Here is a 26,917-nt window from a genome sequence, read left to right as displayed (position 1 = left end):
ATTGATAGGCACAATAAGCAACATGTCATATAGTGACACAAATATAAAAAAAATTCTGACTGCTATGAATATGAATGAACAGTCCATGGCATCTGCTGAATGACCCTTACTGCCAAATGGGTGTGGCTAGGGGTGTGGCTAGGGGCGTGGTCAAAATTTGCCGCATACTTTGTCCCTCTTTCCTTTCTTGAAAAGTTGGGAGGTATGCTTTCATGCCAGAGCTTGTTTTTATCTTTGTGATCAGGCCAATTTTTTTCTTTTCTGACCAGAGTCACTTTAACAGGTTATAACTCTGGAATGCTCCAATGGATCCCGGTGATTCTGACATTGATTTTTCATGACATATTGTACTTCAGGAGAGTGGTAAAATTAACACGATATCCTTTACGTTTATTTACGAGAATTTTTTGCAATTTTTACACTTTGAATTTTTATGACCTTAAACCAGAAAATTATACCACACTAAATAGTTAATAAATAATAAACTAATAGTTAATAGTATAAACTTTGAAAACCTAATAAAAAATTATTGAATCATAAATAATATTGCCCACATGTCTACTTTACACGAATGCAATTTTTGAAACGTAACTTTTTTTGTTAGAAAGTTAGGAGGCTTTCATCAGCAATTTCTCATTTTTGCAACCAAATTTTACAAAGCCATTTTTTTAGGGAGCACATCACATTTGAAGTGACCTTGAGAAGGCTAGGTGACAGAAAATACCCCAAATGACCCCATTTTAAAAACTGCACCCCTCAAAACCACTTTCAAGAAGTTTATTTACCCTTCAAGGGCTTCACAGGAACTAAAGCAATGTGGAAGGAAAAAATGAAAATGTTAATTTTTCCCACAAAATCGATAATTTGGCCTCATTTTCACAAGAGTAACAGGAAAAAATGCATCATACCATTTGTTGTGCAATTTCTCCTGAGTACGCCGATGCCCCATATGCAGTGTAAATCAACTATTTGGGTGCACAGCAGGGCTCGGAAGGGAAGGAGCGCCATTGGAATTTTAGAGCACACAATGGTCTGGAATAGATATATGAAGCTATGTCATGTTTGGAGAGCCATGTGAGGTCTTATTTTTTGTGGGATGAGTTAACGTTTCTATTTGTACCATTTTCAGTCACATAACATTTTTGGATCATTTTTCACTCTCATTTTTGGTAGGTAGAATTTATATGAACCAGCAATTCAGGAATTGTTTTTTGTGATTTTTGTTATGCCGTTGACTTCTATGTTTTGCCGCTTTTACACAAGAAAAAAAATTTTTTAGAAAAAAAAATTTTTTTGGAGCATTGCTGTATTCTCAGAGCTATAACTTTTTTATTTTTCAGCTGATGGAGCTGTTTGGCAGCTCGTTTTTTCTGGGACAAGATGTAGTTTTCATTAATACACTTTTTATTTATGTTCAACTTTTTGATTGCGTTTTATTACACTTTTTTTGTGTGGTATGAGTAAAAAGCATTTTTTGCCGCTTTTTTTAACCGTTTGCTGAAGGGGTTAAATAGTGTGAGTTTTATAGATCAGGTCGGAGCGGACGCGGCAATACCAAATATGTGTACATTTTTTTGTTTATTTCTGTATTTATTTAAATAAATGTATTTTATTTTTTATTTTTCTGTGATTTTTTGTTTTTTATATTTTGCAGGCTTGTTTTTTCATTTACCTTTCTGTACTTTTTACTTAGTTCCGATATGGGTCTTTCACTTTTCTTAGTCTGATCACTGGTATAATGCATTACCACACAGCAGTATAGCAATGAATTATACTGTCACTGTCAGGCTTCAGATCGCCTGTCACACCATGCTGCAGGCTGACTCTGACAGGCCACCGTACAGGGCAGACCCGCAGGTTCTTATGTGATCTCCGGCTGCCATGACAACCCTAGGCTCACCTGTGATCGTGTGACGGGGGAGCCGGAGAGGTAAGAGAAGGAGCACAATGCTCCTCTGTAATTTTTATGTGCCACGATCGCTATTGATTGCGGCACATAGAAGATCGCAAAGGGTTCATTTCATCAGGTCCTGATCCAAACAGGTTCGCACGCAGGGGGTCAAGCTCTTCTCCTGACTTTTGACTGTAATTAAATGTAGGCTCTGCACAAAGCCTAGCAGAAGTGACATATATTTACCATATGGGTACTTGAAGTGCTTAATATTCAGTATAAATGACACGCTTTGTAGAATAAACTGTAGTATGTAGTATATTTGAAGGGTGCATAAAATATTTTTCTTGCTTTTTATTTAATTTTTGGAAGCCAGTACAAGTAAATACAGCAATTCTTTTTGTTTGGGGTTGTTTTTTGCTTTTTTATGGAGTTTATCATAAAGTGATAAATTAATAGTTTGGATGTTATGGACATAATAGTAATGTGTCTCTGTTTCTTTTTTCACATAATAAAGGATTTTACAGTTTTTCCCATTTTATACAGTTGTGCTCAAAAATTTACATACCCTGGTAGATTTTTTGCTTTCTTGGCCTTTTTCAGAGAATATTAATGATAACATAATTTTTTTTCACTCATGGTTATTGGTTAGGTGAATCCATTTATTATTAAACTACTGTGTTTTCTCTTTTTAAATCATAATGACAACCAAAAAAACCCAAATGATCTTAATCAAAAGTTCACTTACCTTAGTGATTTTGGCCTGATAAAATGCACAGAAGTTGACACGAATGGGTTTGAATGGCTAATAAAGGTAACATCCTCACCTATGATTTTTTTGCTTGTATTCAGTTTGTGTGCATAAAAGATGAGTGAGTTTCTGAGATCCAGACAGACTCTTGCATCTTTCATCCAGCCACTGACATTTCTGGAATGTGAGTCATGGGGAAAGCTAAAGAATTGTCAACAGATCTACAGGAAAAGATAGTTGAACTGTATAAAAAAGGAAAGGGATACAAAAAGATATCCAAAAAATTGATAATGCCAGTCAGCAGTGTTCAAATTGTGATTAACAAATGGAAAATCAGGGGCTCTGTAAAAAACAAACCACGATCAGGTAGACCAACAAAAATTTCGGCTACAACTGCCAGGAAAATTGTTTGGTATGCAAAGAAAAACTCACAAATAACATCAGCTGAAATGCAGGACTCATTGAAAACTAGCAGTGTGGTTGTTTCAGGATGCATAATAAGGAGGTACTTGAAGAAAAATGGGCTGCATGGTCGAGTCGCCAGAAGAAAGTCGTTTACTGCGCAAATGCCACAAAGTATCTCGCCTACAATAAGCCAAACAGCACAGAGACAAGCCTCCAAACTTCTAGAACAAGGTAATTTGGAGTGATGAGGCCAAAATAAAACTTTTTGGCCACAAGCATAAACGTTACATTAGAGAGGTGTCAACAAAGAATATGATGAAAGGAACACAATGCCTACTGTAAAGCACGTAGGTGGATCGCTGATGATATGTGAGCTACAAAGGCACAGGAAACTTGGTCAAAGTTGAAGGAAAGATAAATGCAACACGTTATCAGCAAATACTGGAGGCAAATTTGCACTCATTAGCCCGTAAGACATACTTGGATGTTCTAACATGACAACGATCCAAAACACAAGGCTAACTTGACCTGTCATCGGTTACAGCAGAACAAAGTGAAGGTTCTGGAGTGGCCATCTCAGTCTCTTGACCTCAATATCATTGAGCTACTCTGGGGAAAACTCAAGCACGCAGTTCATGCAAGCAAGCCCAGGAATTTACGGGAAGTGGAGGCTTTTTGCCAAGAAGAATGGGCAGCTTTACCATCTGAGAAAATAAACAGCCTCATCCATAACTACCACAAAAGACTTCAAGCCTCATTGATGTTAAAGGGGGCAATACACGGTATGGGTATACATGAACTTTTGATCAGTGTCATTTGGATATTTTTGGTTGTCATTATGATTTAAAAAGAGAAAACATAGTAGTTTGACAATAAATGGCTTCACCCAACCACTAACCATGTGTGAAAAAAAAAAGTTAGTTTTTCTGTGTTATCAACCATATTGTCTGAAAAAAGGCCAAGAAAGCAAAATTACATACCCCAGAAGTCTGCTGGGGTATGTAAACTTTTGAGCACAACTGTGTATATATATATATATATATATATATATATATATATACATATATATTACAATTTTGTCTTTTCCATGAAAAATCATACTTTTATTTATCAAATGAGTTGCATAATAAATAGTAAATATAGTCCAGACATTGACTAGGTTAGAAATAATGATTTTTACTTGAAATAATAATTTTCTCCTTCAAATTTTGCAGCATTCGTCAAAGAATGCTCCCTTTGCAGCAATTACAGCTACAGCTTTGCAGACCTTTGTCATTCTAGCTGCTAATTTGCTGAGGTAATCCGGAGATATTTCACCCCATGCTTCCAGAAGCCTTCCCACAAGTTGGATTGGCTTGATGGGCATTTTTTGCGTACCATACGATCAAGCTGCTCCCACAACAGCTCAATAGGGTTGAGATCTGGTGACTGGGCTGGCCACTCCATTACAGATAGAATACCAGCTGTCTGCTTCCTCCCTAAATAGTTCATGCATAATTTGGAAGTGTGCTTTGGGTCATTGTCCTGTTGTAGGATGAAACTGGCTCCAATCAAGCGCTGTCCACAGAGTATAGCATGGCTTTGCAAAATGGAGTGGCAGCCTTCTTTATTAAAATTCCCTTTTATCTTGTATAAATCTCCCACTTTACCAGCACCAAAGCAACCCCAGACCATCACATTACCTCCACCATGCTTGATAGATGGCGTCAGACACTCTTCCAGCATCTTTTCAGTTGTTCTGTGTCTCACAAATGTTCTTCTGTGTGATCCAAATACCTTAAACTTCGATTTGTCTGTCCATGACACTTTTTTCCAATCTTCCTCTGTCCAATGTCTGTGTTTGTTTGCCCATATAAATCTTTTCCTTTTATTAGCCAATCTCAGATATGGCTTTTTCCTTGCCACTCTGCCCTGAAGTCCAGCATCCCGGAGTCTCCTCTTCACTGTAGACATTGACAGTGGCGTTTTGCGGGTACTATTTAATGAAGCTGCCAGTTGAGGACCTATGAGGTGTTGATTTCTCAAACTAGAGACTCTAATGTATTTGTCTTGTTGCTCAGTTGTGCAGCAGGGCCTCACACTTCTCTTTCTTCTCTGGTTAGAGCCTGTTTGTGCTCTCCTCTGAAGGGAGTAGTACACACCGTTGTAGGAAATCTTCAGTTTCTTGGCAATTTCTCGCATGGAACATCCTTCATTTCTAAGAACAAGAATAGACTGTCAAGTTTCACATGAAAGTTCTCTTTTTCTGGCCATTTTGAGAGTTTAATGGAACCAACAAATGTAATGCTCCAGATTCTCAACTAGCTCAAAGGAAAGTCAGTTTTATAGCTTCTTTAATCAGCAAAACTGTTTTCAGCTGTGCTAACATATTTGCACAAGGATTTTCAAGGGATTTCTAAACATCCATTAGCCTAACACAGTTAGTAAACACAATGTACCATTAGAACACTGGAGTGGTGGTTGTTGGAAATAGGCATTTTTACACCTATGTAGATAGAGGTGAAGATTTCTTTATATTTTTTTTTAGCAGTGAGTACATGTTGGCCAGAGGTCTATGGGGGTGCATTAAACAGTATGTGGGCTGCATAACACAATATGAAGGACACCTTATACATGGACTATGGGGATGCATTATTATACATGGAGGCCTATGGGATGTACTGAATGGTATGAGGCTACATAATATAATATGAAGGACTATGTGGCTGTATTATAAAATATGGAGGACTATGGGGCTGCATTATAATGTATTGAGTCCTATGGGTGTGCATTTTTTTTTTTTTAATCAGTGAGTCCAGGTGGCCAGAGGTCTATTGGGGTGCATTAAGCAGTATGTGGGCTGGATAATACATTATGAAGGACTATAGGGGTGCATTCTAATATATGAAGAGTTATGTGGGACCTATTATACTATATGGAAAGCTATGTGGGGGTCATTATAGTATTTAGAGAGCTATATACGAGTGGGGACAAAGATTAAAGCATGGGATGGGAATGTTTTGTGCTGAGGGAAAAAGGCTCTTTCCCATACTCTGCTAACATCTTTTTCTTAGCACCTTGCTTTCCCATGCCCTGATATCATGGCAAAAATTGATGCTGAGGGAAAGATGTATATCAGAGCATGGGAAAGCTGCATGCTGAGAGAAAGATGTCTAGCAGAGCATGGGGAAGTTACGTGCTGAGGACATGATGGATTTCAAAACATAGGAAAGCTGGGTGTTGATAGAAAGAGGGATTTCGGGTCATGGGAAACATGAGTGCTGAGGGAAGGAGCCTAGTTTCAGCGACACTAATCTGTACCCCGTGCTTTGTATGGGGCGAGCTCACCTCATGGGCCATACACCCACTATTGACTTGCAGTGTACATGTATGGCAGATATTGGTAAGGGGTTAATAATTGCAGTGCATCTGTTAAAAACATGTCATACAAATTGTATTGGTTCAGGGAGTTTTTTGTACACCCATTGAAATGTATCTCATCTAAAAAAATGGATTAGTATTGCACATTTTGCGATTTTTTTTCCTTCACCAGCCATTTTTCCATGTGGAAAAAACATTTTCCACAGAGACAGCACCTTGACCGAAAACACATTCGTGCAAACGTAGCCGGATTGTGAATAGTTCCAGTCATCTGAATATTTTTTGCTGCAGATGTATTGGATGTACAGTTGCAGAACTCCTCTCCAGAACAATGGCTTATAGATGAGGGTCATCAAGATGGGCCTCCCTTTTTAACTCAAAATCATGTTCCTAAACCAGACAATACTTTATTTTCTTGAATGAAAGCTCCTTACAGAATATATCTAATGTCCTAGAACACTGAAAAATTGCGCACAGTTTTATTAATAACCAATTCTTTGTTATAGTCAGATTGGTTGCCATGGTGGATCTGCTTCGATTATATTTTGTAAACTAAATAATTGGTCTTTTATGTGATTTAGCTGCTCATAATGGCTCAGATACTAAAACTTTGACCACTTATGAAACATACCTGACTCATCAAGTACCTCGGCTCACTGTGAATAAATAATTAAACATTCGTAGAAGTAGGTGTCATGGCAGAATAGTCATGATTGGAAAGCGCAGAAGGCTTGGTGGACTCAGATATGGTTCACTAGTTAAAGTAATTAAGAGAACGTATAAGAGACAGTCAGACTTGAACTTGTTTTAGATTCTGGTACTTGAAAAGAAACATGACGTCCTTGCTACTTGTGAGTAGTCCAGAATCCCTACAGCTGCCGTTACATGTCCCTCAAAAACTCCTTCTGGGACCAGGTCCCTCAAACGTGCCACCTCGAATCCTGGCTGCAGGAGGGCAAACAGTAATCAGTCCATTACATACTGAGATGTACCAGGTAAGGCCAAAAAAAGATTATATCTACACATGATGCTGTATCTTACCAAAAACAAAACTACCCTCGGGGTCCAACGTTTTAGCATTGGACAAGAATAGACGCATATAATCTGGGACTTCTGTACAAGATAGGATCGTGTCAGTCTATTTGTGGCCTTTAGAAATATTTCATAGGACAATTATGCAATTTATAATCTGACGTTCATGGATTCTCTAGGTCGCCAACATCTAGCGTTTGGCAGCTAATCAGAGTATCAGTAGGAAAAGCGCTGGAAGATAAATGTATTCAGTGGACCTTGAAATAATTGCAGAAGAAGGCTTCCTGGAAAAAGAGGAACGAGAATTGGACGGAAGCTGTTATTATATTGTCTTGTAACCATTAGTTAACAATTATAACGAACAGCTAATGTTAATATTTACTATGGCAGTAAGGAGCCATTTATGCACATTTCACAATCCCCCTGTCCATTTATAAGCTGCAGCTCTAATCCAGCTAATTCTTAAAAGCACACCCCACCGCTCTATAACAAAGGCTAATCAAGAACGTTTGACTGGCTTCCCATGTCTTAGTAAATGAATGCTATGATTAATATTTTTTTAGTAAATTCTGTGTATGGAAAAGGGGTAATATATAAAGGTGTTGTCTGATTAACACATACCAAAATTTACAGGTACCCCAGCTGATATCAATGCACAGGACTTGACAGGTATCAGATCAGTACAAACAAGGGGTGTGCTCCCAATCATCCACATATACTTTATGTTCCTATTTGGACAATTTATTAGAAATGCTATTTTTTTATTTTTATTTTTTCATAAAAAGCATTAAGGATAAATTAAAAAAGGTCTACAGAAACATTCCCATAGTATCTGGTAGTGCTGAAAATAAAGTCTGATTACAGACAAAGCCCATTGACAAGCAAAAGTGGAAAAGTAAACCCTACTATTCTAGACAATTCATTGAATTATTGGTGGGGTCACCTGTTACCTCTTCCAGTATGTTGGATTATCTATCACTGTACTTTGTGATGAGAGGACTTGTGACGGAGCCTCGGATTCAGATCACCTGCTGTGTGACTGATACGGATTATTAAGACAAACGTATAATCGGTCCGTGTGCATCACGGAGAGCACAAAGCCCTATTATAGCTAGTATGCCACTGTACATAGCCAATATTGCATGCGGACCGTTAGGATGATCTGGGTGGAAAAAAAACAGCATGGGCTACTTGGTCAGTTTTATGTATGAGAATATTGCATTCATTGTAAAGACAGTTCCTACACACGTGCAATGCAGACCAGCACACGGAGCCAGTCACATCTGCAATGTGCGGACACAACTGGCCCAATTTCCAATACAGCCATCTGAATCTAACCTTACTGTTCATCTTAGTCACTAATGCTTTATAATGTACCAGCCCTTCACCCACGGCCAACCAATATTAGTTTGTGAGAATGCTTTGTGTACAATTTTTGGATTATACTAATCACTCAATCACTTTCTTATAGCTCCCAGTGATTTGACATCAGCAGTATATGTGTGCATAAATAGGCAGGTAATACTAGGCAAGACTAAAGGCAGCGGTACTGAAGCTGATTTCAGAAAGACCTGCCTACCGTCTAATATTTTATAGATATCTGGCCGATGTTCATTCAACAAATGCCAAGAAAATAAAGATTCTGCATGTTGAACAAGGAAGAGACGCTGCTGCCAGAAATATCTAACAATGGATGAAATCCCTCTCCCCATTCAAAACACATGAACACTCAGCCAAACCCAGGGCGCATGTGTACACGAGAGTGAGGAAGAATAACCGCCAATCAAAATAATGTTCACCGACATCTATTCAATCTGCATGGCCACTTTTAGGGTACGTGCCCACGATCAGGATCCACTGCGTCCTGGATGCAGTAGGTCCTAATCTGCGAGGCCGCAAGTATCCTCCGTAGGAGACAGCAGCTGTCCATGCGCATAATCCGGGCTCAGGCACTTGCAGTGTCTCTCTTCTGTTCACCCTGCGGAGAATACTTGCAACTCCACAGCAAACAATTGACATGCTTGTGGCTCGGGAAGCAGTACGCGCACAGTGGGCAGGAGATTTCTAGAAATCCCATCTACAATGCTTGTACTGTACATCGCAGCATTTTGGATGCAGCAGAAACATTCTGCGTCCAAAAAGTGGTGAACACTGATCGTGGGCATGTACCCTTAGAATGACAATATAATATTTAGCAATAACTAAATACCGGTAATAGTAATAACTATACAATTTCATGACTATAAAAGACTTATTGGCCATTGGGATTGGCAAAAATTAGTACACTACTTTTGGTAGTCTCATCTTAAAGCCCCTTTACACAGGTTGATACAAACTGCCTTAGGCCTCTTTCACACGCCCGTGTCTCCGGTGCGTGTTTGGTCCGTTTTCTCACGTACCGGAGACACGGGCACACGTAGACCCATTAAAATCAATGGGTCTGCGCTCACGTGCGTGTTCTGCCATGGACCGTGTGAAGCATACGTGTGCCCGTGTGCTCCACACGTAGACATGTCATGTTTTCTCCGGCATCATGGGTGTCACACAGAACGCAAACGGACCACACGGAGGTGTTCCATGTGACACACACCGGAGAAAACACACGTGTCTGAGAAAAAAATAACAAAACATTACTCACCTTCTCCAGCCCTGCTTTCTCTGCCGTTGCTGTCACTTGCTTCCAACCGCCGCTCATTATGCTCATTGAATATTCACTTCACTGCGGGCCGGAAGCTGCAGCAGCAGGGAGTCGGCAGGACCGGAGACCGAAGATCAGCACCACAGACAGCGACGTCAGGGACAGGTGAGCAGAAAGTTCACGTTCTCCGTGTGTTATCACGGATAACACACGGAGAACACACGTGTGCCATAAACACGGCTCATGGAGGGCAATACGGACCTTTGATACGTCCGTGAAAAACATGCGTGATTTTCACGGACGTGTGAAAGAGGCCTTAAGGAAACACATTTTTCCATTTCTGTAATACGGGCCCTTTAATTTTGCACAGTCCTAAACAATAGTATTACTGGTAAATGATAACAAGCAGATGTTCATAGCTCCCAGTTCTCCTGTCCAGAAAACGACACTGTTAGGAAGTCTGCAGTGATTGCCATAAAAGCTAAAACCACAAATGGCTGGGAATAGGATATAAGAAAAGTCTATTTCGTTAAAGAGGACCTATCACCCTAGACATGTCTCTTTTACTAAATACTTCCCTAAGAATATAAATTCAATATAATATTTTCTTAGAATGCTTTACTATGCCATTCCTCTATAAAATCACCCTAGAAATGCATGAATAACGGAACAACTGGGTGTTACCAGTTGGGAGTGTGCCTGCAGAATCCATGTTTACAGTCAAAATATGTAGGACTGAGCCTCTTTGACATAGAAAATGCTAACAACCAAATGCCAATTTGTATCAGAACCTTACAGGTGTGATAATAGAGGAACAGCACAACTTATGCCTGCTTTACACGAGACGATCTATCGTGCGATGTGTCGTCGGGGTCACGGTTTTCGTGATGCACATCCGGCATAGCGCACAACATCGTCTCGTGTGACACCTCACGCGACGCAGTATCGCTCACAAATCGTGAGTCGTGTACTCGTCGTTTACTTTCAAAATATCGCTTATTTAACATGGCGCCGGTTGTTCATCGTTTCCATGGCAGCACATGTTGCTCCGTGTGACACCACGGGAACGATGAACACAGCTTACCTGCGTCCCGCGGCACCCGCTGGCTATGTGGAAGGAAGGAGGTGGGCGGGATGTTTACATCCCGCTCATCTCCGCCCCTCCGCTTCTATTGGCCGACTGCCATGTGACGTCGCTGTGACGCCGAACGTCCCTCCCACTTCAGAAAGTGGACGTTCGTCGCCCACAGCGAGGTCGTCCGGAAGGTAAGTACGTGTGACGGGGGTTAAATGACTTTGTGCGACACGGGCAGCAATTTGCCCGTGACGCAAAAACGACAGGGGCGGGTACGAACGCTCGTGCGATAGATCGACTCGTGTAAAGCAGGCAATAGAGTTATGAGAACTGATGATCTAGAATTGATAGCCAACAAGGAAAACAGGCATGGACATGTCATGTAATCTTTTAAGTATAAACGTGTGGTGTCTGTTTTCACACGTACTGGAGACACGTTCACACGCATAGGCATAAACAACTCTGTTGATCCTCATACAGACAGTGCGTCAGTGTGAACCACACACATTTCTGTTTTTTAAGGTCAACACACATGAAAAGGGTAAATAGAAGTCTATGGGTCAGTGAAAAACACGTACAGCACACGGATGACATCCGTGTGCCGTCTGTGTGACAGGTGCCGGAATTAAATACATTCAAGAAATTAATTTTTTTATCTGTCAAAGATGATAGATAGTTAGCTGGGTAGATAGATAAGAAAGATAGATAAGATATAGATAGATAGTTTTATATATATATATATATATATATATATATATAGACTAGAAGGTGGCCCGATTCTAACGCATCGGGTATTGTAGAATGTATTGTGTAGTTAATGTATGATTTTTGTTATATATATAGATGTTGTTGTGTGTAGTTGCCAAGTGTTTGTGTAAAGCGCTGTAAATGTTCTGAGTGTTGCCTGGGTGTGGGGGTGTGTGAGAGCGGTGTTGTTTGTGTGTTGCGTTGTTTGTGGAGCGCTGTGTGTCTGCAGAGTTGTGTGTGTGTGGTGCTGTGTGTGTTGCGTGGTTTGTGTGGGTGTGGGGTGTGTGTGTGTGTTTTGGGGGGAGGTATGTTTTGTGCAGTGTGGGTGTGTGTTGCAGGAGTAGTCCTGGGGAGAGAGGAGTATAATAGGAGGAGGAGTCCTGGGGGGAGAGGAGTAAAATAGAAGGAGTAGTCCTGGGGGGAGAGGAGTATAATAGGAGGAGTAGTCCTGGGTGGAGAGGAGGATAATAGGAGGAGTAGTCCTGGCGAGAGAGGAGGATAATAGGAGGAGTAGTCCTGGCGAGAGAGGAGGATAATAGGAGGAGTAGTCCTGGGGAGAGAGGAGGATAATAGGAGGAGTAGTCCTGGGTGGAGAGGAGGATAATAGGAGGAGTAGTCCTGGCGAGAGAGGAGGATAATAGGAGGAGTAGTCCTGGAGAGAGAGGAGGATAATAGGAGGAGTAGTCCTGGGGAGAGAGGAAGATAATAGGAGGAGTAGTCCTGGGGGGAGATGAGTCTAATAGGAGGCGTAATCATGGGGGGAGGAGTCTAATAGGATGAGTCGTCCTGAGGGAGGAGTTTAATAGGATGAGTAGTCCTGGGGGAGGAGTCTAATAGGAGGAGTAGTCCTGGGGGAAAGGAGTCTAAAAGGAGGAGTCGTCCTGGAGGTGAGGAGTATAATAGGAGGAGTAGTCCTGGGGGGGAGGTGTCTAATAGGTGGAGTAGTCCTGGGGGGAGGTGTATATGTGGCCAATGTGTGCGGGGGGCGTGGCCGAGCAGACAAAGTGTGTGAAGGGCGTGGCCGAGCGGGCAAAGTGTGCGGGGGGCGTGGCCAAGCGGGCAAAGTGTGCGGGGGGCGTAGCCGAGCGGGCAAAGTGTGCGAGGGGCGTGGCCGGGCCAAGCCAAGCGGGCAAAGTGTGCGGGGGGCGTGGCCAAGCGGGCAAAGTGTGCGGGTGGGTATACGGGCCGCGCCGAACGGGCAGTGTGCAGGGGCGTGGTCGAGCGGGCAAAGTGTGCGGGGGCATGGCCGAGTGGGCAAAGTGTGCGGGGGCATGGCCGAGCAGGCAAAGTGTGTGGCGGGCATGGCCGGGCAGAGCCAAGGGGGCAAAGTGTGCAGGGGGCGTGGCCAAGCAGGCAGTGTGCGGGTGGGTGGCCGGGCCGCGCCGAATGGGCAAAGTGCGTGCGAGGGGCAGGGCCGGGCCAAGCGGCCAATGCGTGCGGGGGGGCGAGGCCGGGCCGAGCCGAGTGGCCAATGCGACGGTTGTCACTGTAATTGTCATTTTGGAGCAAGACAGACAGACAGAATAAGGCAATTATATATGTAGATAGATTTTAAAACTATGAGCCAAATAAATAAATAATTAATAGGAAAAAAAACCTGGTATACCCTCATTTTTGATAACCAGTAGAGGTAAAACAGACAACTGCAGGCTTATATATTACCTAAAAATATGAGCCCGGAGCCATCCCTGAATTCTGGCCCTTCACCTTGGCTGCTTATGATTTCCCTGGTGTGAGGTAAATTTTTCGAGTTGATGACAGCTGTGTAGTGTCAGCTGGCATCAAGCCCTGGTGTTAGTAATGACGGGGTGTCTATCAGACACCCCCATCACTAACCCAGTAATTATCTTTTCTTTTTTTTTTATAACCATGTAGGTCAGACGTAGTTCAGAGATTACGATGTAATCCAGTGAACCCTATGTAGACCACAAATGAAAACACAGTAATAAGCAGTGATGTTCCTGACATCAACACTAATCACAGTTGCCGGGTCTTGTGAAGCACAGCATGAGCCGGGACTGACTGCTACAGAAAGTCTGTGGAGCCTTGTTCTGAGGCCAATAGCCTTTGATCTATGTAATTGAAGAAAGCCGTGGGAACTGCTGGACTACGTTGGAGCTGGGAACTTTGCTTTCTAATAATTTGGTAAATGAGGGACAGTATCTTGTTTATGTTTCTCTCTTCTTATATCTTTCCATTTGTGGATTGCATCGGATTCCTTGGACTACGTCAGAATCCCAAGACTATGGCAGAAAGCCTTCTTTTTTTGATTAAGTGATGAACGAGGGAAGGAAAAGCATCAGGGAATGTTTTATTTTCAATAAAGTATTTTTTTGGTATGTGTTTCTTTGTTTTTGGATTACAGGGTTAGTAATGGGGGAGGGTCTGATACACACCTCTCCATTACTAACACCTAGGCTTCATGTCATCTGTTTTTGGAGAATTCACAGCTGACATCAACCCCAAATACTATTACCCCAATTTGTCAATGCACCAGGGCAACAATGAAGAGCCAAGGTGAAGCGCATCTAATTTGATGCACCTCTTCTAGGGTGGCTGTGGGATGGTATTTTTAGGCTGTTAAGGGCTTAATAACCATGGAATTTCCCAGTCTGACAATATCAGCTCTTAGCTGTCTGCTTTACCTTTGCTGGTTAGCAAAAATGGGGCGGGGGGGGGGGGGGGGGTTGGCCTCAGGTTGTTTTACTTTTTTATTTGGCTAAATAGCTGTACTATTTATCTATCTATCTACTTTGTATCTATCTATCTATTTCGTTGCACACCTTTTACACATCCAAACCTTTAATTTGAATGTTGTGTTTTTCCCGTGTTTCTTTTTTGTGCACATATGTGAAGGGGCAAAATACAAAGTGCATATGCACATGAGCGCAATGGTAATCTCTGTGTGAATGATGAAGGATGTATCTGTAGCGCCCCATGGGGCAGGTATTTTAACCTACTCGTAGCCGGGGCGGGGGTGGCTTGGCCCGGTTCCGTTGCCCCGAGGCGTACAGGAAGGATTGGAGGGTGGTAGGGAGGATGGAGGTAGTAGTCGGGAGTTTAGGAAAGTCTTTTAAGGTGATCGTGACGCCACCTGTGGTATGCGGCAGGGATGAGGTCGCCGCTGCAGGGTCTCTCACCGGGGCAGATCTTAGGTGCAGCCGGGATAGTGTCGTTCCCCACAGGTGGAGCGGGATTACCCCGGGAGGATGGCGGGGATAGTAGTGGTCCCCGTTGGCGCCGCAGCGCTGGGCGTCGGCGCCGGTTTAAGGAGAGGCAGAGGTAAGGGCTGCAGTTCCAGGTGTTTTTACTCACAGGTTGTTTAAGCGCTGCCCTGAAGTGCTGTTCTCTGCCACGATGGGCTCCAGCCGATCCCAGATCCATCGTCAGTCACCGCCAGTGCCCATGAAAGTCTGTTAGTGAGGTGTCCCTTGGTTGCTATCCGGTACCAGGGCTTTGCCTCCTGCTCCAAGCCATGGGCCCACGAAGAGAGAGGAACACTAACTCCAGTTGTCAGTGCTAGGTGTTATCCCAAGCTGTGCTCAGGAAGGTCCGGAAGGTTCTATGTTGGTTGCGCCTACTTCTAACCCATGTGGTGCCCGCCCCCAGTGGTGGTCATAGTGAGTAGTCCAACCCCCTGTAAGCACCTGCAGTTGTTTGTGTGTGTTTTGCGAAGGCACCGGAAGGTTAACCTCCTCCTGACCCAGGATAGATATTACCCCATAAAAGTGGTGTAATACCCTGTGGCGCCTGAAGCCCAAGGGTGCCACATGTCATGCACATGGGGTTGTGCAGAAGGACGGCAATTGCACAAGATGGAGGAGGCACCGGACCGAGAACAGCGACATCCATCGGACCGGACCACCCCCTAGGTGAGTATTATAATGGTGCTTTTACATTCTACAGAGCAGCCTGGGCTCTTATATACATTATTCTAGAATTCTGTATATAAGGGCTCACTGGTGGTGGCCGTAACTCATAAGGGTAAAACCAGGTGACAGGTTCCCTTTAAATTGTTTTTAAAAGGGATAGTCCGGTGGAGATAATAATTTCTCACTTATCCACAGGACAGATGATAACTAAGAGATCAGTGGCAGCCCAACTGTTCTCATCCGCACTGATCTCCATAACTGGACACTTTTTCCCTTTTATAATGTACTAGCAGTAAACATGACCGATGGATACTCCATTCATTCTCTATGCAGCTGCTCTGAGCTCTACTCAGATGTTTCCAGCAGCACCATAGATAAAGAATGGAACAACAGTTAGGCATACATACTGTATATGGTACCACAGCAATTGCTACAACCTTTGAATTTACGGTAAGTTAAATTATCAATTATATCTAACAGCACGTTGTGTTATAAAAAAAGTGGCACCTTTTTTTTTGCCTGAAATACAAAAAAATAGTGTCATTTTTAACTTTATGTCTTTTAGAGATCATTTTATCTTCAACTTGCTTAACTGTTCATAATAACAGTAATTTTGACCAGGGGTGCCCAAACATTTGCATGCCACTGTATTACAGCTTTATTGGGCAGCATAGCACCACTACAACTACTGTCTATCAGCTGTTAACCTGCTCAACTCCGGAGCGCATTTTTCTCTAGTGCCGTCTTGCATATAATAGAGAGATCTATGCTATTCATCATTATCCACTCTACCACCTGAGCGCCACCAGTAACCGCACTTATCTAATTCTGCACGATTGAGTCATTTATGAATCTTTCTCCCCTACAGATAATGGATGAAATAAAACTTGGGATACAGTATGCTTTCCAGACACGAAACACATTGACCCTGGCAGTGAGCGGCTCGGGACACTGCGCTATGGAGACCGCCATCTTTAATGTGGTGGAGAAAGGCGATGTCGTTCTTGTGGCTTCAAAAGGCATTTGGGGGGAGAGAGCGGCTGACATTGCTCAGAGGATAGGTAAGAAGGGTATTAGGGTTTATTCGGGATGTTCAAATCATATAGATCATAGAGAAACTGAAAAGTATATGACCATTGTCATAACAACCCAGGAAGAATTGGACTATGTCTCCTACTGCCTATGTTGTAGCTTATACAGGTGCATCTCAATAAATAAGAATATCCTCAAAAAGTTAATTAATTTCAGTAATTCAATGCAAAAAGGGAAACACATATATTAGAGTCATTACACACAGAGTGATCTATTTAAAGTGTTTAATTCTGATAATGTTCATGATTTTGGCTTACAGCCAAAGAAAACCCAAAAGTCATTATCTCAGAAAATTAGAATAATTACCACAAAAAATCTGCAAAGGCTTCCTAAGCATTTAAAATGGTCCCTTAGTTTTGTTCAGTAGGCTATACAATCATGGGAAAGACTGCATACTTGACAGATGTCAAGAAAGAAGGCATTGACACACTCCACAAGGAGGGTAAGCCACTAGAGGTCATTGGTAAAGAAACTGGCTTTTCACAGAGTGCTGTATCCAGGCATATTATTGGAAAGTTGAGTGGAAGGAAAAAGTGTGGCAGAAAAAGGTGCACAAGCAATGGAGATAACTGCAGCTTTGATAGGATTGTTAAGAAAAGGCCATTTAAAAATTTTGGGGAGTTTCACAAGGAGTGGACTGCTGCTAAAGTCAGTGCTTCAAGAGCACTACTCACAGACTTATCCAGGACATGGGCTACAAGTGTCGCATTCTTTGTGTCAAGTCACTCATGACCAATAGACCATACCAGAAGCATCTTACCTGGGCAAAGGAGAAAAATAACTGGACTGTTGCTCAGTGGTCCAAGGTGTTGTTTCCAGATGAAGGTAAATTTTGCATTTAATTTGTCAATCGCGGTCCCATAGTCTGGAGGAAGAGTGGAGAGGCCACAATCCAAGCTGCTGGAGGTCTAGTGTGAAGCTTCCACAATCAGTGATGGTTTGGGGAGCCATGTCATCTGCTGGTGTAGGTCCACTGTGTTTTATGAAGACCAAAGTCAGTGCAGCCAAAAGTACCAATACCTGGTTTAATAACCACAGTATCACTGTGCTTGATTGGCCAGCAAACTCACCTGACCTAAACCCCATAGAGAATCTATGGGGTATTGTCAAGCGGAAGATGAGAGACACCAGACCCAACAATGCAGACGAGCTGAAGGCCGCTATCAAAGCATCTGGGCTTCCATAACACCTCAGCAGTGCCACAGGCTGATCGCCTCCATGCCACGCCGCATTGATACAGCAATTCATGCAAAAGGAGCCCCGACCAAGTATTGAGGACATTTACTGTACATGCTTTTCAGTAGGCGCCAACATTTCTGAGGTTAAAATACATTTTTCAGTTGGTCTCATAAAATATTCTAATTTTCTGAAATATATAATAGATGTATTTCCCTTTTTGTATTGAATTACTGAAATAAATGAACTTCTTGATGAGATTCTAATTTATTGAGATGCACTTGTACAAAGTGTATTACCAAAGTGACCCGAGCCTGTATTTCTATGCCTAGGTTAATTATTGCCATCGTTCTGTTGTCTAACATTTGCACCTGGTCCGTTCTCAGCAGTCTTGCTGTGGACTCTGCACTTGCTGTTTGCCCTGAATTCTGCCAAATATTCATACACAAATTTAACCCTTTTTTAGTTTCATTCTAAACCAAAATTATATCTTTCTCAAACACAGAAATATTCCAATAATGCAAAGATTACCCCATAACACTTATTTTATCCACGATGAATAGGTTAAGTATGGGATCATCTCCGTATTGCTAGACTTTTTCCTCTTTGAGATTGAAAAGTCTGTGGATCCAGGCAGATACCCGTGTAACCTGAGAGTCCTCAACACACCAGCGGTGAACTGATCTTCGGCACATGTTCATAAAATGGACCTTTAGACTTCTCTGATTATAAAAGTGCATCAGTTCTGCCTTATAAAAAATTCTGTGCCTTGGCAGAAGGCCCATTGTCTTGTGAGAACTATGTGTAAAATGCCATTATGGAGACAGAAGTCAAGTCAAAATGACACCTAATTTGTGTAATTCAGGTGCTGATGTGCGTCTCGTAACGAAACCACCTGGTGAGGGGTTCACCTTAAAAGAAATAGAAAAGGTATGTAAACCCATCATGATGACATTCTAAAATGAGAAAAATGCCAGAGAGCAGAAATCTCATTATCTTCGTAGGTCGCTCAAATAGCAACTTCTGCACAAAAACTCAGCTATTAAAACAAAAAAAAACTTTGTGTTCCAGATTCCCACAGATAAGGGGGCTATGATCCAAAATATTTGTCTCCTTCGTATTGGATTGTGTCTATGTCATACACAAAATCACCTTGTTTTGCTCGCCTACCCATTGCCCTGGTCTTGCATAAAAACTGAGTTAATGTCTTTAAGTGAGTTGCCATGAAGGAAACACAGTTCAGATAAGCAAACAGATTTAAAGTACCCTAGTCCCTCAGTAGTCTGTGACAGCTGGACTAGAGGCCTGCGAACCGCCTACCGAAGTAAGTGCCAGCATCCCTGGAAAGCATGATGACACGGTGGCCAACTAATCAGAAATTACACCAGGGATGCTGGAATAGAGTTTTGTAGGGCTCAGGTCAAGTAGCCACAAACCATCAATGTCGCTGTCAAATCACGGTCCTGTATACATTTTTTCTGAAATACACAGCCCTCTATTAGGACTTTTAGATGTCATGAAGGGAAGTCACCTATTCAAGACCCCACACTATAAATTAGAACTGAGAGCCAGGAGAAACTCCTAACGTAGCCAACCTGAGCTGTTCTTGTATTAACTTAAAGGGACATTCATGAAAGACTACATTTCTGACTTCGTGAGATGTTTGCCAGGGTGTTAGGAGCCAGTAAAGTTAGTGATTTCAAAATCTTCAACAGGGCCTCCAATCATCAAGTGTCTTTAATAGTATAGTTCATAGAATCATAGAATCATAGAATGGTAGAGTTGGAAGAGACTTCAAGAGCCATTGGGTCCAACCCCATGCGAGTGCAGATTTTCCTAAATCATCCCAGCTATATGTTTATCCAGTTTCCGCTTGAACATTTCCATTGATGCCCTCACTGTCAGAAAGTTCTTCCTAATGTCTAATCTGAATCTCCTTCCTTTAAGTTTCATCCCATTGCTTCTTGTACTTCTTCGTGCTAATAAGAATAGGGTAGTTACCTCCGCACTGTGACTACCTAGTTCTTCATATATAAGCCAATGGTACCTTTTGTTCCCCCCTAAGCTTCATGGTCTGGGTGCGACTTCAACTCTTTGAACTTACTATACTTATGCCCCTGCTAGACCCATTCTAAAATGGGGTTTTCTCTGTTGAGACAACCCCTTAATAGTACAATAATTTTCCGGGTGCCAGGTAATAGTCAGTATTATAGCAAGATCCATTTGATCTGAATGTAAGCAGTACCAAAGCTCAACAACATCCAAAGCCTATGCTAGAGCTAGGGTCAACTTTCAGTATTGTTCATGGGATTTTGTGTGGAAGATAATCTCTTTTTTTGCTCTTAATATGCAGATTACAGGGTGTACTGCTACTAAGACCCTCAGAAATCAGCAGCAATCTGTGGGGGTTCATAGCAGCAAGTGGGCAGTTGCTATACACCTGCACTGCAGAGATAGGGACTCACTACACAGCTCTTATTTACGTCGGGGGGATTTCCATGTGGTCCTCGAGAACGGGAGGTCTCCTCCATCTGGTATATAGATAAGCGTCCTGAAAACAGGGTCCGATTTGTTAACACATTTCCGGCGAACTCCTTTATATCACCTTGAGGTCACTAAATATGGTGTATGGAAAGGCGTGACCTCTTTAATGAACCTGAAATTGAAATATCAATCGTAGTTTACAGTTCCTCTTTACAAATTGCTGAATCCATATCTCAGTAACAGATGAGCCCTCAACAACAATGATCACTAGATCAATAGTTTTGATTTGATGCAAAGATTATGGTGACAAATACTCGTTACACAAGGTAATGTTTTTCCTTGTATTAATTCAGGGTCTGGCAGAACACAAGCCTTCTCTCTTCTTCATCACTCATGGAGAGTCATCCAGTGGAGTAGTACAGCCATTAGATGGCATTGGAGACCTGTGTCACCGGTATGTGTATTTGGAAGAAAAAACAAAAGCAGAGAGTCTTTTATAATTTAACTGGAATTTTAGGAACGTTGTCTAACTGCAGGCAATGTGATAACCATAACTCCCATTTCAGTACCTTCACTGCTCCAGTGCCGCCGCTCTGGTGGTCCACTACGGTACTGCAGTGATGCTTTGCATCGGCAGCATGAGCAATGAACTTTACATCGCCGCTACATGACCAGCAGAAATATCAGGAGCGAAACAATCGTTCCAGTAAGGATTTTGAAAGCTAAAAAACTGTCATAAAATCCAGGACAACTCTTAACCATATGATTACATTGAGCATTTGGACCTCATTAGAAAATTGGATATCCAACATCTGTAAAGATTATTATATAATAAATTGGCATTGAATCTTGATATTTGATATCCATTCCATATACAGGTATAACTGCCTCCTTCTGGTGGACTCTGTGGCATCTTTAGGAGGTGCTCCTATCTACATGGATCAACAAGGTAACCTATTTATCACCTATGCCTGTCTGTCAATCACTCTTTTCAATGAGTGTAATATACAATATATACCTCTGTTACCTTCTATAAGGACATCTATCGATGTATTTCTTTAGATTACATTGGTGACATCAGTATAATCTTAAAAATACCGCGCCACAATATCTGACATTTCAACTTATTAAATCATAAACCAGAATGCTTCTATGTCCACTTACATGACATATAGAACTCAGTCATGTTAATAGTCATCTGCTGAAATCCAATTCTGGTCTAATCTTAAAAAATTTGGTGAAATGTCAGCGTTTTCATCTTGAACTGGTGACATGATGTAATAGTGGCTGCAGAGCAGAATAAAACATTTTTTTTTATTTTGCACCTCGTGAATTATATTTCGTTACGTGGATAAGTGGGCAAGTGGATATTAACAGATACTTTTCACTGGGGGACATGTACTTGTGACTCTTGTATGAGTTGGTATCTGATGACTACTTGGACTTAAAGGGCTGGTCCACTACATGGAAAACCCCTTCTCAATCACTATGTTTTCCCCAAGTAAAATAATAACACCTATACTAACCATCAGTGCTAGCCCCGTTCCAGCAGTGTTGACACTGGGGACTTGGGGGACATTGTTACGTCACGTGATCCCTGTTGCCAATCAGTGGAAACTTCCTTGTCCTCTCCTTCAGACAAATCTGACATTGGGAGGAAGTGAGAGACCAGCTGCACTCACCGGCCATAGACGGCTAAGCTGCTGCTGAATATACTTGTACATTCTGAAATTCTACATAACTGATTCTTTAGTTTTTTTATTTAATTCTAACGAACATCAAATGCACATTAGATTATCAGGCAGTAGGGTCAAAATGGATACGTTTGGCCAAACTTGGATGAACGTGTAGGACCACCTTTACGTACTTCTGCCGATTGTACTCTGCTGTGCACAAATAATGGAAATATATTGAATTTAAGAATTTTTGCCAAGTTTGTATATTATCCTGTATTTATAGGATTGGTTATGATCGCTTACTGATTGTTGAAGGCCAAACCACTGGGACCCTCACCGATTTTGAGAACTGGGCTCTGTAAAGCCCCATCTGAATGGACTGTGCTCACTACGGCTCCATTTGTCTTTGAGACAATTGGAGGTTTGTGAGCGCTGTACTTGGCTCTCTCTGGTAGTCCTAATGACAATGAATGGAGCGAAGGAAAGCATGATTGACCTCTGTTCCATTCAGATACTATTTTCAGTATTATTGGGGTCCTAGCAAACGGCTCTCAGCTATCAGTACATTATTACCTATTTAGAAATTACAAACTTGGTAAACCCTTTCCTAGCTGTAGAACTCCATGCCACACAGGGTATATATTGTTATTGACACTCATTGAAAAAATCAATAAATGAGGGTGTATGTCCTTTTCCATGATCCCTTCATATTAAAAAGTATAGTTAGATGGTTACATAGGTTGAAAAAGACTTAGGTCCATCATGTTCAACCTTTGTTCACCAGAAGGGATGAGCGGACCCGTGGATGTTCGGGCTTGCCAAGTTTTTTAGTTAAAAGTTCGGTTTGGTACCCAAACTTGACCTCATACCCTATATAATTCTACATATAAATGAGATCTCCTCTGAGACATCATTTTCTAAGCTAAACAAATCCAACTTTTTCAACTTATCATCATATGGGAGGTCTTCCATTACCTGTAGTAGTCTAGTTACCCACCTTTTGAACTCACTAACTCCTGAATGTCCATTTTAAAATGTGGAGCCCAAAACTGGATCCCATATTGTAGATGTAGCCTTACAAGTGACTTATAGAGGGGTAACAAAATGTTTAAATCACGGGATCTAATCTCTCTTTTTACACATCCTTAAATCTTGTTTGCTTTTGCAGCTGCTGCTTGACATTGAGTTCTGTTGCTCAGCTTGCTTTTAACCAGAATACCCAAGTCCTTGTCTTGTTCTGTAGTCCTGAGTGTACTTCCATTTAATGTATACGCAGCTATAGGATTTCATCCTAAGTATATTACTTTACTGCCCATTCTGACATCTTATCCAGATCGTTTTGTAATATTGTACTATCAAGGTCAGTTTTTATTATCCTACATAGCTTGGTGTCATCAGCAAAGACTGACACTTTACTATCAATCCCATCCACAAGGTCATTAATAAAGAGATTAAAAAGAATCGGTCCAAGCACAGATCCCTATGGTACTCCACTTCTGACTATAGCCAGTTTAGAGAATGTACCATAGATTTGTATTGCACAGTGCCAAATACAGGGAGTCCAAAAATAATGAACACAGTTAACATATCAATGTAATTATAATGATACTGACCATATAGGACACTCCACTCCAATGTGTGTTTCACTAGGGAGTTCATCAGGGAGTGTCTATAATTTTCCATTTCCTTTTAACTGACATAAAAATTATATTTGCATGAATTGTTAGCATAGATACCCCTGGATATTTATTGTATATCATCCACTTTTCCATTATTACCTGGGCATGTCCTTTCCCCTCGTTTTTATCTACTTTTTAATTATGTCTTCTGTTTTATGTTGTTTTTCTCAATATAATTCTCAATAAAATAAATTGTATACTATTATTTGCCTGCTTTTTAAATACAGTTTTTAGGTCATATATATGTTTTGGTATTCGTGGGCTGTTATATATTACTTTTTTCAATGAACATTTTGCTATTTCCTTCTTGTATTTTCCTGTATTATGTATTCATCTTTTTTAAGTGATTTAATGCTTATGAAAATAATCATTTTTGTTTGTTTGACTCATTTCAGTAATCGAGCCTTCCTGTATAAATATGATGGAAGTTTATATGTTCTGGCTATCCATGAAGGATGTATGCTGAGGGTGGTAGTTTACATTCCTGCTTAGGCATCAGTACAATCTAGTAAAATAGAGCAGACTAATTATATGGTGTTAGAGAGGAGCAATCACCAGCTAATAATTGTCCAGTTTTTGTTCTCATTTCAGTCCAGCTGCTTCCCTGAATATTCTGATTTTTTAGTATTTTTAAATCCAACATATGGTTTTAGAGATATGAGCCTTTTTATGGTCTTTACTAAGAGGGCATGGCTTATATTGTAATAATGCAGAATAGCTGAAATACACCCCCAGAAAATCCAATAAACAGCGCCCTCTTGGAAGAAACAAATGAAAGGTCCATATCTTCGGAACCGTATGGTGGATAAAAAAAACAACTCGGGAGCAGCGGGAATAAAATAAGAGCAAAAACTGAACACTGAAGACCTGGTGGCAGCTCCTCTTTAAAATATAATGACACTGATTATGTAGTGCTCTTATAGTGTCACCTAAAGGATAAATAGAGTTATTACACTATAGCACAATAAGCATCCAAAATACAACTCACATGTGATGACTTTAAAGAGGTTATCCAGGAAATGTTTTTACAATGTGTCTAAAAACTAACAGGGAGGTATTTGCTAACAGAGGTAACTACCTGTGTGTTGTACCCAGTTATTCTTCTTCCGAGCTGCTCTGTACAAGGAGCGTAACAGCCGATAAGGTCATGGTGACTGACAGCCAGCTTCCCACAATCAAGCAGTGTGGAACCAGATTATGGGGAGCTGGCTGTCAGTCACCATGACTGTCAACTGGTTGTCAACATCAAGTTAGCTGGAGCCACTGAATTGCCAGCAGGAGCTGTTAGTGACCACTTTATGCCAGCGGAGAAAGGCACCCAGCACAGACAGTAGACAGTAACTGCTTGCCTGTACGTGACTAGGCCCATTATAAGAAAAAAAAGTCCCAAATAACACCTTTACTTGGTACGTACTAGCCCATTGTACATCTGTTCTTTCTATTATGTCTCTGTTAGGAATTGACATCCTTTACTCTGGTTCTCAGAAGGTATTAAATGCTCCTCCAGGAACTGCACCCATCTCATTTAGTGAAGCTGCGAGGTAAGGGGTAAAATAAGGGGAGGGATCCTTTTTTACTGTATTATACAGAACCATATTCGATCCAGCTTTCCAGGTTAGGCTATATCCCTTGTTGCACAGTGAGGAGTTTACCTTAGAATATAATTGCAATTTATGTAGTATGATCAATACAGTAACTTACTCTAAAAACTTTCCCTTAAAAGCCCAGTAAAATGTATGTATAGATTGTAAGGTATAATATGAAGTGTGCATGGATTAAAAGCTCAGTTGGAGACCACTACTAAAACACTTACTAGCGCTACCAACAGAGATATTGACTTGTTTTCTCCTTCAGTAAGAAGATATTCGGCCGTAAGACAAAACCACCATCTCTATACGTGGACCTGACTTGGCTTTCAAACTACTGGGGCTGTGATGGGAAACCAAGAATGTAAGTTACAACCTCATCCTCTGTTATCCTACAAGAGCTGAACTTACACCATGATAAAGTGCTCTTTACAATCATGGAATGCTGAAAGCCCTTAATCCATTACCCTAACATCACCAGAGACACTAAGTAAGATGTCTCCCTCTGCGACTGACCCCGAGTGGTGGGAAACCAGACCCTAAATCACCTAGGCCAGCTCACCTCCAGCTATTGTTAGTTATTAACACAATAAACTCCTAACTAATTGGACTAGTGTAGTATTTGCATGACCTGATGCAATTGCTAACGTAAAGCACTCCAGCATTTTTTCTCACTGCAGAAGAGGAGCTTTTAATCTAAGGCTATGTTCCCATCATTAGTATTTGCTGAGTGTTTGAGGTTACAGAATTTCTGCACCTATTATGTAAATTAGGTTATTTGTGTTTTTTTCATTGTATTTTTGTGTGTGTTTTTTGTTTCTGGTATGTCATGTTGTGAGCATGTTCCACCACATGTGACTTACAGAATTGTATACAACTGGATGGTGAAAAGGCTAATAGTAAAAAAATGGATCACACAGTTTGTTGTACAATGACTGTTGATTGCGTCAGTACCCAACATGTGATCAGGAACTACTTTTCAGGCATAGTGAAAAGTTCAGAAGGGAATGAGCGCCATAACATAGCGCAGAAATGGCTGTTATGGTTGGAGGGTGCCATGTTACATTGGCAGAGCCCCTGAGGTGCCAGAACAGCAAAACCCCTCTTCCCCATAAGTGACCTTATTTTACAAACTACACATCTCAATGAATTATTTTTTCATATCAGATTTTATATTTACACATGGGAAAATGGGTAACAATAGCACCAAAATATGTCACACAATTTCTGCTGAACGTGGCAATACCTCATATGTGGCTGAACAGTACTGCTTAGCCACACGGCGAGACTTACGAGGGAGCGTTGTTTGACTCTTAAAGAACAGATGGTTCTACAATGTTTGCAAACTCCATATACAGAGCTCCCAAGTGCCAGAAGAGCAGAAACCCCCTCAAGTGTCCCCATTTTGGAAATGACACCCACCTGTGAATTTATCCACAGGTGTAATGACTAT

At 41.4% G+C, this 26,917-nt stretch overlaps 1 protein-coding gene across 2 annotated transcripts in view; it reads left to right on the top strand.

Annotated features, from left to right (window-relative positions):
• AGXT (alanine--glyoxylate aminotransferase) overlaps positions 1–26,917 on the top strand; it is a 40,337-nt gene that overhangs the window by 3,139 nt on the left and 10,281 nt on the right. Inside the window, exons 1-7 of one of the 2 annotated variants that reach the window (XM_075340869.1) lie at positions 7,213–7,402; positions 16,640–16,832; positions 18,905–18,969; positions 20,877–20,977; positions 21,402–21,472; positions 25,335–25,419; positions 25,733–25,828. In XM_075340869.1, the coding sequence (XP_075196984.1) occupies positions 7,241–7,402; positions 16,640–16,832; positions 18,905–18,969; positions 20,877–20,977; positions 21,402–21,472; positions 25,335–25,419; positions 25,733–25,828 (773 nt within the window). In that variant the 5' untranslated portion in view covers positions 7,213–7,240. Of the gene's footprint in view, positions 1–7,212; positions 7,403–16,639; positions 16,833–18,904; positions 18,970–20,876; positions 20,978–21,401; positions 21,473–25,334; positions 25,420–25,732; positions 25,829–26,917 lie in introns of those variants that run through there. The other variant, XM_075340868.1, reaches the window with a different exon arrangement.

This window comes from Anomaloglossus baeobatrachus, chromosome 3, assembly GCF_048569485.1.
Source record: "Anomaloglossus baeobatrachus isolate aAnoBae1 chromosome 3, aAnoBae1.hap1, whole genome shotgun sequence".
Classification (NCBI taxonomy): Eukaryota; Metazoa; Chordata; class Amphibia; order Anura; family Aromobatidae; genus Anomaloglossus; species Anomaloglossus baeobatrachus.
The sequence above is the reverse complement of the archived record's forward strand: the minus strand, read 5'-3'. Positions and strand labels throughout refer to the sequence as shown.